General features: G+C 38.3%; 1 protein-coding gene across 7 annotated transcripts in view; it reads right to left on the bottom strand.

Moving 5' to 3' along the window:
* Window positions 1–745: 745 nt before the first annotated feature.
* The window catches only part of VEZT (vezatin, adherens junctions transmembrane protein), a 76,764-nt gene continuing 59,608 nt past the window's right edge, over window positions 746–17,901 (bottom strand). For all 7 annotated transcript variants that reach the window (XM_069580675.1, XM_069580681.1, XM_069580674.1 and 4 more), the window contains 5 exons: window positions 16,410–16,741; window positions 13,648–13,841; window positions 10,016–10,116; window positions 5,162–5,369; window positions 746–1,766 (listed from right to left, as the gene is read on the bottom strand). In XM_069580675.1, the coding sequence (XP_069436776.1) occupies window positions 1,252–1,766; window positions 5,162–5,369; window positions 10,016–10,116; window positions 13,648–13,841; window positions 16,410–16,741 (1,350 nt within the window). In that variant the 3' untranslated portion in view covers window positions 746–1,251. The remainder of the gene's footprint in view (window positions 1,767–5,161; window positions 5,370–10,015; window positions 10,117–13,647; window positions 13,842–16,409; window positions 16,742–17,901) is intronic.

Below are 17,901 nucleotides of genomic sequence, written 5' to 3'. Positions count from 1 at the left end.
AAATTTCCTTAGATTACTGGGAAAAAAAAAAAAATCCCCTTTGGTATACAAAAATTTACTCACTTGAAGTGCTAAGTTACAAGAATTTAAATGTGTTTCTTAACTCCAAAGGCACACTAGACTCATAATTTCCTTTCTAGGACAGTAGCGTAGAGTTTTTCCTACATTTTCCTCAAATAACATCTGTAAACTGTGTCAGTGCATTGGAGCTATAGGTAGTAAAAAACATTATACTCTTGAAAATATCACTCTTTGAAAATGTAATCACATGACAAAACAGATGAAATTGAGAAAATTTGGAAAGCAATGTCTTAGGAGGTAGTTCGTAAATAAAGTATTAAGGAGACAAGAATGCTTTCCAAGAAGTCAACAGGATGTCTCCATAATCTTATTAAGGTGGAGAGGGTATAGCTTCAGGCTAGAAATTAGCAGCATCATGATTTACTGATGTCAATGGCACTCATTATCTCTAGGGAAACTGATAAAAGAAACTTTTTTATAAAGTTGGGGATGAGGCCTGGAACTAAAGAGATCCTACTTTGATATCATCTCTTTTAGTTGCAACAACAGAAAAAGATAAATACACAAAAAATGTAAAGGATCATTCCTAAAAAGGTGCAATGTTTTTCTTCACAAGATCATTAAGAAATCTTAAGATACTGAATACACATACAAACAAGGACACATGTTATAACCCAAGTACTTCTGAAACCATGTTTCAGTTCCAAACCCCAGTACACATCAATTTCATGAATTCAACTTTTTTTATTCAGAACGTGTATCTTTAAGACTGGTATAAACAAAAATTAAATACAAACAACTTGTTATTGACATAATAGCTGCAGTTATTAACTGCGAGAATACAGTAAAAAGGAGCCTTACTAAATGTTAATATTCTTGCAACAGAATTATCCCAGTCATTTTATGGTAGTAAATTCTGGCAAGAAATGATAAACTAATTGGTTTTAAAGATACTTAAAGAGTTTCCAAGATCAATCAGTCATGCTGCAAATAAAACAGCAATTTATTCAAGAGAACCCTTACCTTTCTCTTATTCTCCTAAAAGGTCTGCCATTTACAGGTAACTAGTATTTCCAGATCAGTTGTTCAAACCAAGGTTCTTCCTATAAATTCACATCTTAGCTTTAAATACAGTAAACTTACACTCATTTTCCCTTTCCAGTGGAATTTCTAGTCTTGAAGTTAAAACACTTTCACAAAGAATAAAATCCTTCACGTAAATCTTGGTTCTTACTTTTCTTCTACCTCATTTTCATTTTCTTGTATTATTTGTTCTTCCTCCTCATCACCAAAAGTCTGTTCCTGCATGGTGGTAAAGGAGAGAGATCTAGCAGCCACTTCTGCAGCGAGGCCAGCAGTGAAAGTGAAATCAGGGGACAGCTGTAGCTGGGCCAGCCTCTGCTTGATGGAGGGCTGTGATGAGACCCTGGGGGTTGGGTGGGCAGGGGCCAGGCCATCTACATCTGCCTGCGGAGACTCATCTTCACTCTTACATTGGTAATGTGCTCTTTCTTCAGCTCCTTGGAAGAAGACTTCATTTGCAGAATTGTCTTTACTTTTACCATCTAGAGGGTATTCACATAAATACTCAGTCCTACTACTTATTTCATTGTCAGCTGTAGAGGTTTTATTATTTTCCTCTTCAGTATCATTTTTACCAACTTTCCCCATATCTGAATCCACTGATGGTTCTGAATTACTTATGGGTTCCACTGGGTCTACAGGAGACAAGGATTTCAACACAGCTTCAAAGGAAAAAAAAAAAAAGAAAGAAAAATAATAACTAAAAACCCAGCAATGATTTAAACTTTAATTTAAACTCCCAGTAGGTTTTTCTTATAAAGAACAATAAATAAAAGCTAAGTAAAGCTTTCTAGTAAATCAAAGTAAATTTATAAAACCAGAGAACTTTATAAGAGATAAAATACCTCAGACATAAAATGAGATGGGGTTTTGATAAATATTTTAAAACACCTTATGCATTCTCTTAATTCAAAACATTAAAGCAGTGTTTTTAAGGTGTGGCTCTTGAACCAACAGCATCAGTCAGCATCACCTAGGAATTTTTTAGAAATGAAAATTCTTCAGCTCCATGCCTATTGAATCGGAAACTGGAGGAGGACTGGCTACGGTTTGACAAGCCCTCTGCTGGATTCTGATGCACACGCAAGTTTGAGAGCCACTGTACTAAAGGATAAGCAGCATGGTTTCACCCAGAGTATGACAGACGAAACACCTAAGAGTAATTCAAGTAATAATCCTATCATCATCAACACGCACATATTTACAAGTTAAAACATCATGGAAAAAAATTACAACATACAATTCAACTCACTTGTTAACCACCTAATAAGACCCTGATGACAGTAAAGCCATAATTTCTACATATTTTAACGCCACAGAAAAATATAAAATAAAATAAAACCTGTATTCCATATCAACTACTGTACAAAGCATAATACATAATTACATCCATACGGCAGAAGTTGTCCTTTCAAGGAATATGAAGTTTTATTTAGCCCCTCTTGATGTTAGTAGGCAGTGGGTTGCTTGCTATGCAGTCTCTCCTCCCAGTATGAGGGGTTAGTACAATACAATATGTTATGAAGCATGACGGAAGAAAAAAAAGTGCGTCTTGAAGATCTGGCGTTTATTTTAAAAAATAATTTGTAAAACGTGTCCATTTCCAAGAAACAGATCCCTAAGCTGCAGTAACTCCACTAGAGAAGCAGCAACAACAGAAAAAAATGGCCACAGCAGGTTCCAGTGTAGAATTTCCCTCTCTAATTCCATTCGGACTTTACCCCTGTAGGCAGAGATGAAAACAACTCTGGAAGATGTACTGAAATTTTTCATGGGAAAAGCATTTTAAGGTATCAGCTTTTTACTTATTTTCATAAACTAAATTAGCATTATGCCTTTTCAATTGTAAACTATCAAAAGCACATACCTGAAAAGAGATACTTCTCTCATCATTATATCTTTACCCATACTGTCAAGAGGATAGTTTTAAAGCCACATGAAAAAAGTACTAAACAACAAAAAAGGATACAAGATTATATACAGTGCTATTTTCAGACTTTGTGTACAACTTTGTGTACAGTGTTAGCTGATAAATCTGTTAATTCTTAAAGAAAGCAACACATATTAGAAGTTGACTGATATTCCTGATTATTGTTAATTAAAGGAGGGCGGGTAATCTGTATAATGTATCAATGAGCTAGTACGTTAACACTGTGCTAGAATATAAACCTCCAGGACTGTGTGGATTTCTGTCTCCTGATCTATGTGCTAGGGATTCAATAGTAAACCATATCTTATTATCTACTTATTGAGTAATTTTCTAAATGAATACCGTGGGGGATAATAAAGCCCCTATTTAAGAACACTGTAATTTAATTTCAGAAACAAACAAAAAAAATAGAACACACAGGAAACAGTAGTGTGTAAAATCTAATACTCCTAATCTCTGATTTACGAAGGCCCAATATATGGACAAGCAGGTTGCATGAACTCTGCTTTGTTGCTCAAGAAATCCTCTCATTTCACAACAGTGTCCCCTGCGTGTAGGGCTCTGTAGTAGTGAGAGAGGTGGCAGGACTGGAACACTAAGAGGGGGACTCACGGAGGAGAGACTGGTGGAGAGGACAGCATTCCTGTGAAAGGGATCGCCATGAAGACTTTTCATTAATAAAAACAGCCAGCTTGCAGAACCATTGCTAATTAGATATAAGTAGAGGAAGATATCTATACTAGAAAGAGTGGGGAATATAATTGAATATGGGGTACTCATGATGGAGAGGCTTGAAACCAGGAATAGGAGTTTAGATTAAATACAATAAAAAAGGGAAACTGCTGTAGATTTTTCAGACAGAGAGCTATTTTCTATGTGCTGTTTGAGAAAAATCAAATTAGTTTTCAAGGATAGACAGAAGCAAACCTAAAGGCTTAGAAGCTATATTCAAGAACAGCTTAGAAGAAAAAGGTATTGAAAATGCAAGTCAGCTAAGAGGCTATTATAATAATGAGCATAAGCTTATAAGTGAGTGCTAGTAGCTCAGTCATGTCTGATTCTTTGCAACCCAATGGATGCTAGCCCGCCAGGCTCCTCTGTCCATGAAATTCTCCAGGCAAGAATACTGGAGTGGAGAGCCATTCCCTTCTCTAGTGGATCTTCCTGACCCAGGGATTAGATCCGGACCTCCTACACTGCAGGCAAATTCTTTACCATGAGAACCACCAGGGAAGCCCAACCTTACGAGGACCTGGGCTATAAAGGGGATCAATGGGAAGAAAGGAGAAGGACAAAATCAAGAAGTATACATCTGGACAAGCGAGGATAGGAGGGCCCCAGAGAAGAAAAGAGAATGATGAGGAACCTTCCAGAGTAACCGATACACTTCTAGTGAAAAAGAGAAAGGGAAGACAGTTGATTTTGAGGCTCCGCATATACTAAAATAGAAGGGAAGTCCCACTCTACTTGTTTAGAAATCCAGAGGAATTAATTCTTGAATTAGGAATTAGCTAGTCTGATGATACTGTTGAGTACTAAGCTTCCCCTCTCTTGCTCCCCTGCCTCCTATGAAGTTCTAAAGAAAAGAAGGTGGTTATATAAAGAAGTTCAAGGGTAATCTTAGGTATTATCAGTCATCCACTTTTGTACAAATCCAAATATGAAGACAGTGTGCACATAAGCATCTCTGCCTTCTATCTTCTACAGTGTTCAAATCAATTATTATTAAGTAACCTAGTGATATAGCTAAGGGCCTAGGGTTTAATTCATTGGTTTTAACAGTGAACAGTTATTAATTTTGTGTTATATTAAAAATTATAATTCATAACAGGGTTTAGAATCTTGAACCCACTGAAACAAATTTAGTAGAAAAATAGAGTAACTGATGAAAAAGTCTGACTTCATATTCCCAATCTGATCATACAGTAACTCTTTTATTGATCAAATTGGATTATATAATGACTCTTTTAATGATCAAATTGATTTTGTGTCTAAAAGACAAAGTACTATACTTACTGGTGGATCCCTAAAATGAACACCATAAGAATTCTGTGGCTAAGATTTACAGTTCAAGAAAAAAGAATCCCTTACACTGAAATAAACCATTACTCTGAAGTCAGTGCTTACCATGATCACTAAACAGAAGTTGCTTCCACTTCTGCCTTTCTGCCTCTGATGCTTTAAATCCCAGCACAGATTTCAGTTCTTGGAGCACCCTCTTGGATTCTTCATGTTCACGCTTCTGTCTCTCTCTGTCTTCTTGAGACAAGTAATAAAAATCATCCTTTCTGAAATCAGTGTCCATATCAATATCATCTACATAAGCTTCTAACTCCTGAAAATGAATAAAAGAAAAAGGACGGTACTTCAAGCAGACAGTTTTCTAGTAGCATTCACTGATTTGAACCTATCGAACTCCAAGATTAAAAAAATAAGGACTCCTGGCATAGGTCACTGAAGCACAAGTTGGGCATACAAAGCAAACACAGATAAACTGAAATCTTAATGAAACTTATGATACTAAAAAGAGTTGTGGATAAGAAAGTTTAATAACTTCAGTCATTATTTTTCTTCTCTGACACCATTCGATAGATCTAGTTAAGATTCTATTAGCTATGTCAAAATCAATCAAAATTAGCAGGGCTGTTGGTTTACGGAGGTAGTCAGGTATGTTTGATAGACATTTGTGTTTCTTTCTGACTCTTCAGGAAGTCTGAACACTATCGCTAGGATTAGGGGACACCTCATCTGATGGTTCTCCTTATCTCTAAGGTGAAGGGTAGAATCCTTATTACTCAGCTTCTGTTGCAATTATGGTTAAGGAAAATTATCTGGGATCCTCTTATCAGCGTGAATTTAACTCAGATGACCGTTATATCTACTACTGTGGGCAGGAATCCCTCAGAAGAAATGGAGTAGGTCAACAAGAGTCTGAAATGCAGTACTTGGATGCAATCTCAAAAATGACAGAATGATCTCTGTTCGTTTCCAAGGCAAACCATTCAATATCACAGTAATCCAAGTCTATGCCCCAACAGTAACGCTGAAGAAGCTGAAGCTGAATGGTTCTATGAAGACCTCCAAGACCTTTTAGTAACACCCAAAAAAGATGTCCTTTACATTATAGGGGACTGGAATGCAAAAGTAGGAAGTCAAGAAATACCTGGGGTAACAGGCAAATTTGGCCTTGGAATATGGAATGAAGCTGGGCAAAGAATAGTAGAGTTTTGCCAAGAGAACACACTGATCATAGCAAACACCCTCTTCCAACAACACAAGAGACGACTCTACACACGGACATCACCAGATGGTCCAATACTGAAATCAGACTAATTATCTTCTTTGCAGCCAAAGATGGAGAAGCTCTATACAGTTAAAAGCAAGACCGGGAGCTGACTGTGGCTCAGATCATGAACTCCTTATTGCCAAATTCAGACTTAAATTGAAGAAAGTAGGGAAAACCACTAGACCATTCAGGTATGACCTAAATCAAATCCCTTATGATTACACAGTGGAAGTGAGAAACAGATTTAAGGGACTAGATCTGATAGACAGAGTGCCTGATGAACTATGGATGGAGGTTTGTGCCATTGTATAGGAGATAGGGAGCAAGACCATCCCCAAGAAAAAGAAGTGCAAAAAAGCAAAATGGCTGTCTGGGGAGGCTTTACAAATAGCTGTGAAAAGAAGAGAAGTGAAAAGCAAAGGAGAAAAGGAAAGATATATCCATTTGAATGCAGAGTTCCAGAGAATAGCAAGGAGAGATAAGAAAGCCTTCTTCAGCGATCGATGCAAAGAGATAGAGGAAAACAACAGAATGGGAAAGATTAGAGATCTCTTCAAGAAAATTAGAGATTCCAAAGGAACATTTCATCCAAAGATGGGCTCAATAAAGGACAGAAATGGTATGGACCTAATAGAAGCAGAAGATATTAAGAAGAGGTGGCAATAATACACAGAAGAACTGTACAAAAAAGATCTTCATGACCAAGATAATCACAATGGTGTGATCACTCACCTAGAGCCAGACATCCAGGAATGTGAAGTCAAGTGGGCCTTAGAAAGCATCACTACTAACAAAGCTAGTGGAGGTGATGGAATTCTAGTTGAGCTATTTCAAATCCTGGAAGATGATGCTGTGAAAAAATTTTTTTTAATTTTTTATGCACTCAATATGCCAGCAAATTTGGAAAACTCAGCAGTGGCCACAGGACTGGAAAAAGTCAGTTTTCATTCCAATCCCAAAGAAAGGCAATGCCAAAGAATGCTCAAACTATCATACAATTGCACTCATCTCACACGCTAGTAAGGTAATGCTCAAAATTCTCCAAGCCAGGCTTCAGCAATACATGAACTGTGAACTTCCAGATGTTCAAGCTGGTTTTAGTAAAAGGCAGAGGAACCAGAGATCAAATTGCCAACATCCGCTGGATCCTGGAAAAAGCAAGAGAGTTCCAGAAAAACATCTATTTCTGCTTTATTGACTACGCCAAAGCTTTTGACTGTGTGGATCACAACAAACTGTGGAAAATTCTGAAAGAGATGGGAATTCCAAACCACCTGGCCTGCCTCTTGAGAAACCTATAAAGCAACGGTTAGAACTGGACATGGAATAACAAACTGGTTCCAAAAAGGAAAAGGAGTACATCAAGGCTGTATACTGTCACCCTGCTTATTTAACTTATATGCAGAGCACATCATGAGAAACGCTGGGCTGGAAGAAGCATAAGCTGGAATCAAAATTGTCGGGAGAAATATTAATAACCTCAGATATGCAGATGACACCACCCTTACGGCAGAAAGTGAAGAGGAACTAAAAAGACTCTTGATGAAAGTGAAAGAGGAGAGTGAAAAAATTGGCTTAAAGCTCAACATTCAGAAAATGAAGATCATGGTATCTGGTCTCATCACTTCATGGGAAATAGATGGGGAAACAGTGGAAACAGTGTCAGACTTTATTTTTTGGGGCTCCAAAATCACTGCAGATGGTGACTGCAGCCATGAAATTAAAAGATACTTACTGCTTGGAAGGAAAAGTTATGACCAACCTAGATAGCATATTCAAAAGCAGAGACATTCATTACTTTGCCAACAAAGGCCTGTTTAGTCAAGGCTATGGTTTTTCCAGTGGTCATGTATGGATGTGAGAGTTGGACTGTGAAGAAAGCTGAACGCCGAAGAATTGATGCTTTTGAACTGTGATGTTGGAGAAGACTTTTGAGAGTCCCTTGGACTGCAAGGAGATCCAACCAGTCCATTCTAAAGGAGATCAGCCCTGGGTGTTCTTTGGAAGGAATGATGCTAAAGCTGAAACTCCAGTACTTTGGCCACCTCATGCGAAGAGTTGACTCACTGGAAAAGACTTTGATGCTGGGAGGGATTGGGGGCAGGAGGTGAAGGGGACAACCGAGGATGAGATGGCTGGATGGCATCACTGACTCGATGTACATGAGTTTGGGTGAACTCCGGGTGTTGGTGATGGACAGGGAGGCCTGGCGTGCTGTAATTCATGGGGTTGCAAAGAGTCAGACATGACTGAGCGACTGAACTGAAATCAGGTGTAACTGGGTCAGATCTGATTCAGAAGTTTGTGATAAAAGAAACAGGCATTTTAAGGAAACCATTCCGGCAAGGATGGTGGCAGACAGTTTCTAGAGGTAGAGGTTCTGAATATAGTTTTCATTATTTAGCATGATGCAACAAGTGGCAATGCCTACACCCAGTGACGCAGCAGTGACGCTGCCACTGTAACAGTTCTTTTGAGTGACTTTGGCTGTGTATCCCACCCTGCTTTAAGCTCATTATCTGGCCCTCTGAAATATTCTGTCAGCTGGCTAACTGTTTTAAATAAATTTCTTTGTTAAACTAAGTAGGGTTCGTCTCCCTTTGCAATTAAGAATAGTGAATAGACAAAATGACAAAGAAAAAGAAGTCGTCTTCTTCAGAAGAAAAGTCTTCAGGATAAGAAATCTGTTGTCAATATCTAACTTAATCATCTAAAAAGTATTTTTTAAAGTGAGGTTTAACATACATCCTGACGATCTGCACTTTTGGGCTTCCCTGGTGGCTCAGATGGTAAAGAATATACCTGTAATGCAGGAGACCCAGGTTCAATCCCTGGGTCGGGAAGACCTCCTGGAGAAGGGAATGGCTACCTATTCCAGTATTCTTGCCTGGAGAATTCCATGGACAGAAGACCCTGGCAGGCTATAGTCCATGGGGTCGCAAAGAGTCAGACATAACCAAGCATCTTTCACATAACTTACATAGATGCATTCAAATGCACAAATCTTAAGTGTAAAGGATTTTTACATATGTACACATACTTGGAAACACCACTCTGATCAAGAGAAAAACATTTCCAGCATCCCAGAAGGTACCTTTACCAATGTACTAATTTTTAATGCGTTTCATCACTTTCAAGTATTTAAGAAATGGACAATTAGATATAAACAGGAAAATCTTCTGGCAGATTTGATGGATTAAAATTCAAGGCACTAATAACTAATGATATGATATAAATTCAATACACTGTGTTGTGATTTTTGAAGATCATTAGAAATATAAATTCAACAACTGTGCATAATTATTCAACAACTGTTCTGTGCTAAGTCGCTTCAGTTGCGTTGGACTCTTTGCGACCCTATGGACTGTAGCCTGCAGGCTCCTCTGTCCATGGGATTTTCCAGGCAAGAATACTGGAGGTGGTTGCCACTTCCTTCTCAGGGGATCTTCCTGACCTGGGGATTGAACCTGTGTCTCTTACATCTCCAGAATTTGAAGGCAGGTTCTTTATCACTAGCGCCACCTGAGAAGCCCTCAAAACGGGGTGCCATGCCCTCCTCCAGGGGATCTTCCCAAATAGGGACTGAACCTTAGATAATTTTAATTCAACAATTACCCATGTCAATTACAGAGAAAGGGAGGTAAGGTTTGTACATTAAGTTCTTTAGAGAGAAAAAAAGCAGTTTTCATCCTTACCTGCTCCTCAGGGATTGGATCTTTATCTGCAATGTGTAGAGGCGGCTGCAGCACAGGTGCCACAGCGCAGCGTGGACTCTCGCACGCCATTTCAGGGTTCCCTTAAAAAGGAACACAGGAAGGAGTGAATATCTGCTAAAGTTAACGAAGAGCAACATCTGTAGATTTATAATTTAAATAAACTCTTGGAGAAGAAAACCTGTTTTCTCTCTTCCTTTTTCACCTTACCGTAGTACTTGGCACACAGAAGGTACTCTAAATACTTCAACAATCAACTTTACTCTTGGCATAGAAACAGACTCAAGACAGACTATCATCATTCTTCCCTACAAAAAACAAACTTCAATTCTGCACTTTCCTTATACCATTTTTATTCTCAGGAGAAATGAGGATTGGAAATGAGTTTCATAAGTAAAAGATTGAAAAGATTACCTCAAGTGAGCTTAACTTCAATTAATTATTAAAAAACAGTGTTTGACATCCAATCTTGGGGTTATTTAGCCTCATATTCAGCTCTCTTTTATCATTATCTGTCTACTTTTAAAAAGTAGGGGTTAAGCCTCTAGATTTTTAGCTTTCAGAGTTGGGGGAGACTCTTGGCTAGCATGGGCTGGTATGGTCTGAGCAATCTAGGCTAGCGGGAGAGAACTCTCAGTGGGTATAATCAGCAGAAACGTGACTTAGCCCACAGTGTCAGGTGACTAGCTTCATACAAAAGACTGAGTAAATAAGTAAATATACTGAAACTAGTGACAGTCAAGCTTCTCATTATCACAAAAGGGAAGAACAAACACAGAGGAGGGGGAGGCCAGAATAAACTATGTGGTGCTGAAACTGCATTGGAGGCACTGGTATGAAGGCGTGGTATATAACATATATGGACAGAGAGATCTACAAATAGAGATAGATGTGTGTGTACATGCATATGAGTTGTGTGTGTGGTCAGTTGTGTCCAGCTCTTTTGTGACCCGAGGGATTGTAGCCTGTACATGTATATGTGCTATTCCATAGTTCTGTACACTGAGAAGTGGTAAGAGCAGTTAATATCCCAGTGGCCATGAGCATCCCTAGCACTTAGGTTCTTGGTTTCTAAAGGTCATTTTCTATTAAAAAGAATGAGGCTCTTTGGAGACAAGGCAGATGTTAGGGCTGGAGGCAAGGAAAGTATGAGACAAAGTCAACAAGTGCTCAAAGAATGATAGTGATAGGAACCACCTTGAATGGGCTCCCTCTGGTTGAATTATGGACAACCTGAGCAACAATACAAAATAAAAATAACTAATGATCTATTGAATAAAATAATCCATACTAATATAAATGTGTAAATAAGTAGAAAGGGGGATGCTTAACCTTAAAATAGTGTCAACTAGTAAGTGTAGGTGGAAAACGTAATTAGACAATTACCATCTGAAACCACCACAGCAATATCCAGTTGAAGCAAGAACTATCAATGGATGCTAAAAGTAGTGGCTGAAAACATTTTAAGCTAATGTATTCACTTTGTGATACACAATTTTATGAGTTTAGATAAATTACAGTCATGTAATCACCATTACCACTGATCACGATACAGAAGTCTTATCACCTCAAAACATCTACTTAATGCTGCCTCTTTATGCCCTACTCCTCCCTCCATATCCAACTCCTAGTAATCACTGATATGTTTCTTATTCCTGTTAAGCTTTAACATTTTGAGACTGTCCTATAAATGGAATCACACAGTATGCAGTGATTTGAGCCTAACCTCCGCTGATTAGCACAGTGCATCCTCCATCTTACTAACGGAGCAGTAGTAGTCCATTTCTCTTTTATTTCTGCGTAGTATTCCGCTGTGTGGATGGAGGTAACGGTTTACGTTCTCATCAGGTGAAGGACCTTGGCTTGCTTCCTGACTCTATTGGTATACTGTGGGTATGCAGAAGAATGTCTGATTTTTAAAAATAGGAACAGAAGTACTCAGGGGCAATGGGATTTCACGTCTGTTTCTTAACTCAAGAAGAGTTTAGAATAATACCACCAAAAGAATTTATAGACAACACACACACAAATGTGGTAGAATGTATAAAACTGGGAAATCTGGAATTAAGGGGTACTTAAAATTATTCTTGTGATGTTCCTATAATTTTGAAATAATTAAAATAAAAAGATATAGCTAACTAAAGCACCTCTTTCTTAAAAATTTTAAACCAACAATTTTATTTAGAGTTGTGTATCCAAGGCTACTGGAGAAGGCAACGGCACCCTACTCCAGTACTCTTGCCTGGAAAATCCCATGGACGGAGGAGCCTGGTGGGCTGCAGTCCATGGGGTCGGTAAGAGTCGGATACGACTGAGTGACTTCACTTTCACGTTTCACTTTCATGCATTGGAGAAGGAAATGGCAACCCATTCCAGTGTTCTTGCCTGGAGAATCCCAGGGACGGGGGAGTCTGTGGGGTCGCACAGAGCCAGACATCACTGAGGCGACTTAGCAGCAGCAGCAGCATCCAAGGCTATGATGGGCATTTTAGTGAGAAAAGTTTCTGAATACTTGTATTTTAGTTCGTATCATTACCACCGATGAGCAAATCAAGAAATGGCTCATCACCTGCCCAATGATTTGAGACTGTTTCAACAATCATGTTCAAGTGACTAAGATTCAATATCTTACAGTATGCTAAGGTAGGCATGAATGGGATGCATCTTCTAACACCCAGTGGTCTCCTGAGTGTTTCTATTTATAAAAAATACACCTGAAAGCTCTAGAGTTAAGTCATCTAAAAAAGTTTAATATGCATAAATATTTGCACATATTAAAAATCCTTGGCAAATCTAACTTTTGGAGAAAGAATTATTCACTATTTACATTTGAGGAAATCTACTGATAGTATATCAGTAATTAGCTTGTTTACATTTCCTTTGAAGAATGCTAATACTTTTACTATCTAAGGACTTGTTCAGTTTGCTCGAGACAGTAAACAAAGTATTATAGATCTAGCTATAAACAAAACAATGACTTAATAGGATGATAAAGCATTACTCACCTTTGGCAATAATACAATTTTTTATTTTATTTTTTAATTGAAGGATAATTGCTTTACAGAATTTTGTTGTTTTTTGTCAAACATCAATATGATCAGCCATAGGTGTATATATGTCCCCTCCCTCTTATCATAATAAAGGTCCAAGGGATAAACATATTATTGACTTATAGCATAAGTTTAAAGATTAATATGCCAAACATTTACAATTAAATTAGTGAAGTTAATGATGTATTTTATCTTAAAAGTAAATTCAATTTCTGGTCCCTGACTATCAAAACTCATTATTATCCTAACTGGAAAAGAGTTTCTGGAATTTCTAATAATGGATTAATACTATTAAAATCTATTTTTTAATTAAAATTTTAAAAAAGGAAGTATATGATTCAGGGAAACTTCAAATCATATTCATTTTTTATTTACAAAAATAAGAGCCAACACTTTATATTCAGTGTCAATTTGCACATATAAGTTCACCTTTTTTTTTTTTAGACAACTAAGAAATTTTATCAAGTCAGTTTTATCATACAGACAAGAAGTAAACCTGATGAAGTCCTACTGGGGAATAAGTATGTCTGGTAAGTGTATGCAAAAGCACTCTCTCATAGGTACCTTTTTTATCTGTATTTCTTCGTAGCAATTTGTCCACTTGAGAAATGGCCTCTTCCCAGCAATTGTTGCTTGCTTGAACATGGGGCTGAATTAACTTTAATTTCTGTTCTAGGATTTGATAAGCTTCTGACACTAGTTCTTGTGTTTCTTTAGTACAGACAAGCTTTTCAAGTTCATCCTCAAGAATTATTACCCTGAGTAACAAAGAAAAACAAAAACAGATTTCTAAACTATGAAATGAAATGTATAATTCACAAAGTTTATTTTAAAAAAAAGTTTGTACGATGAAAAAAATTTCTGAATGTGGAAGGTGGTGATGATTGCACACAATATATATGTACTTAACGTCACTTACCTGTAGCTTAGAAAAGGTTAAGTGGTAAATTTTACATTATATGCATTTACCAGTTTTAAAAAAAGTTTATAAAGATTATCATATATTTCTTCAACAAATACTTCTTGCATATATACCAGGCATTTTTACAAACTAAAAAGATAAGTTAAACCTATTTCCTACTTATAGGAAACTTAAACCACATCAGAGAAGTGATACGTATATAATATTACAAAAAATTAAAACTAACATTTTATTTCCAATTTAAAGATGAGAAATTAGTTCTAGAGAGTTGAAGAAACTTGCCCAGATCATACAGCTGGTAAATTGTAAAGCTGGGTTATATCCAGGCACAAAACGACAGACAGAAAGATGGGATTAAAAGAATTCAGAAGAGGAGCAAGTTACTGTGCTAAGGCAGAGGCACTTCTGAGGGAGCACTGAAGGACGGATAAAACCTGAGCGTGTACAGAAGATGAAGAAGGCCACTCTAGATGGTAATGGGAAACAGCCTTTATACAGTCTGGCTGGACTGAGGTAAAGGAATGAGAAATAAAGATAGAGAGCAGACAGCAGTCAGTTTACATCTAACCCTTTCTGCAGGATGTTTCATTCAGTCTAAGCTGCTACACTCACTCCAAATCCAGGGAAATTTTTCAGATAAGTAAGAAAGCAAATATAAGGCTCAGAAATGTTCATCTGGCAGCAGGTACTCTACAGACCAGGAAAACACTTACAGAGTCAATGTTCTCCTGTAGGCAAGTGAGAGTGGGAACAGCAAATGGGACAAGCAAGGGGGAGGAATGAAACACAGAATAATTTTTTAGATAACTCTTTTCAAAGCTGTGTGTGGCAGTACTAAAGAGCAAATCAGATATGATGCTCTGTGACTGGACTGCTCTCTAGTGAAAGTATTCTGAAGGGTGAAGTGGCGTACATAAAATCTTTCATTTTTTAACAGGAAACATACCTCCCATGTATTTTCCATAATCCCTGGCCAAGGTACAAAGCCCTTCTTTGTCATTTTCATGTCCATCTAGTGTAGTACCCTTTCTTCCTAAACCATCTTCCTTATGCCAACGCATTTTATTACACCCTGTACATCTCTGATTCCATTGCCAAACATTAATTCTTGATAGACCCTGGTTTGCCTAACACAACCTTTCCATCCACTGTTTCCTCTCATGATGATCCACCTTTTGCCACCCACTCAAATGGACAGGCTTATCTCCCACATTCCCAGTGGGAGATAGCTTTCTTAGAATAGCAGCAACAGATAAATGGAACATCACTGCCTCATAGTGTCTTAATTGTTCTCTATGCCTCAACCTTTACTTGAGTATTATCTACCTATCTCAGACCTTGAATTGATGGTTAAAAACTTATCTTTTTAAAATGTCTTTCTGACCGTAATTTTCTGTGTACATCACATCCTTCTTTACTCTGGTAAATTAGCCTTTTGATTTTACTGAGACTTCAAGTTCTTCTGATGCATTTTCTTATCTTTGAAAATCAACTGCTGCCCTCCCCCTTTCACATCTTGCTTGGTATCCAAGGTCAAGTACATCACCTACAATCTTCTCAACTCATTAAATTCCTCCGACCTTCCCTGATTACAAGACAACATGAACCAACTCATTCATTTGATCCAGTCCTATACTATGAGTATATATTATAGAAAAATTTCACTGAAATGACTGCACACTGCATTTTACTAAGGTGGAGTACTAACAACACCATGCGAAGTAGAAGGTCAACAAATATAAACTATGGATCCTACATTTTACTATCCTGCCGCTAAGTCACTTCAGTCGTGTCCAACTCTGGGTGAACCCATAAATGGCAGCCCACCACGCTTTGCTGTCCCTGGGATTCTCCAGGCAAGAACACTGGACTGGGTTGCCATTCATTTCCTTCTCCAATGCATGAAAGTGAAAAGCGAAAGTGAAGTTGCTCAGTCGCGTCCAACTCCTAGCGAGTGACCCCATGGACTGCAGCCTACCAGGCTCCCCCGTCCATGGGACTTTCCAGGCAAGAGTACTGGAGTGGGGTGCCATTGCCTTCTCCAATTTTACTATCCAATTGGGGCCAAAAAAGTTGTTCTATGCTATAGAAAAACGTCCAAACCTCTTGTCCAAAAATAGCAATATAACACCCTTCAACTACATATAATAATACTTCTCAGCTTTTGTCCTATCTTTCTAGGTTTTCTGTTGAAATTAAAAAAAGTAAAAACTATAAATGAATCCCCCCAATTACAGTACTAACAAATCAGTTTGTTACATTTGTAGGTTGAAACCATCCTTTAGGCTGCGTGTCTCGATTTTGTTGCTTCTTTTCAGCTAGGACACAAGCCAACAACCACGATGGCACGAGAATGAAGCCTGCTAGTCATGGGGATGTCTCCTTACACGGCTTCTGAACTTACTCATTCAGCAGTGCTTTCAGATGCAGCTGCAAGCTGCGTACTGCCGTGTGAACATTACTCAGTTCTCTTGACTTCTGCTGAGTTCTGGATAAACGCTGGGGTACCGACTGGTGCTGAGTTTCAAAGTACCGGTAGAACTCATAGCTGCGCTTAAGCTCTTCCAAACAGGCAGAATGAGCATGAGGTAGACCTTGAGTCACATCAGATAAGATACGATGAGGCAAAAGTGCTGGAGTAAGTAAGGGCCCAGGAGGTGAATTTGTTGTAGAAAGTAACAGGGCTAGCCGCCTAAAGAACTCTGAACTCTGTGCCACCCAGAGCTGAAACAGAACCTAAAAAGAGAAAAAGAACAAGATCAATAAAAAAATATTGGCCAATATTCAAAACAAACTACAAATTTATTAATCTTAACTTCTGGATTAAACTTTTCACTTTATCCTAAGTAATGAATATAGCTGAGTAGCAAAGAATGCATGCCTGCATGCTAAGTTGCTTTAGTCATGCCCAACTCCTTGTGATCCTATGGACCGTAGCTCACCAGGCTTCTCTGTCCAAGGGATTCTCCAGGCAAGAATACTGGAGCGGTTTGCCATGCCCTTCTCCAAGGGATCTTCCAGACCAAGGGATCAAACCCACAACTCCTTCAGCTCCTGCACTGGAAGTGATTCTTTACCACTAGCGAGACCTGGGAAGCCCATGTTACATCAAATTATGTATCATAGCACATACAAACTTCTAATCCTATAGCAGCTTATACCAGTTTAGCAGATGGTGATTGCAGCCATGAAATTAAAAGACGGTTACTCCTTGGAAGGAAAGTTACGACCAACCTAGACAGCATATTGAAAAGCACAGACATTACTTTGTCAACAAAGGTCCGTCTAGTCAAGGCTATTGTTTTTCCAGTGGTTATGTATGGATGTGAGAGTTGGACTGTGAAGAAAGCTGAGCACCAAAGAATTGATGCTTTTGAACTGTGGTATTGGAGAAGACTCTTGAGAGTCCCTTGGACTGCAAGGAGATCCAACCAGTTCATCCTAAAGGAAATCGGTCCCGAATATTCATTGGAAGGACTGGTGCTAAAGCTGAAACTCCAATACTTTGGCCACCTCACATGAAGAGCTGATTCATTTGAAAAGACCCTGATATTGGGAAAGATTGAGGGCAGGAGGAGAAGGGGATGGCAGAGGATGAGATGGCTGGATGGCATCACCGACTCAATGGAAATGGGTTTGGATAAACTCTGGGAGTTGATGATGGATAGGGAGGCCTGGCATGCTGCGGTTCATGGGGTCGCAAAGAGTCAGACACGACTGAGCGACTGAATGGACTGACTGACTATCCTAAAAGAGAAATGCTGATGGAATGAGACACACCTAATTAGAAATGAATGTTCTTTGATGAATTATTTTTTTAAAACTGTATACAAAGGAGAAATGGAGAGAGCAGAAATGATGGATCTGTGTAAGTCCAAAGAAATAAGTCATTGATG

This window comes from Ovis canadensis, chromosome 3, assembly GCF_042477335.2.
Source record: "Ovis canadensis isolate MfBH-ARS-UI-01 breed Bighorn chromosome 3, ARS-UI_OviCan_v2, whole genome shotgun sequence".
Classification (NCBI taxonomy): domain Eukaryota; kingdom Metazoa; phylum Chordata; class Mammalia; order Artiodactyla; family Bovidae; genus Ovis; species Ovis canadensis.
This window is presented reverse-complemented; position numbering and strand designations above follow the sequence as displayed.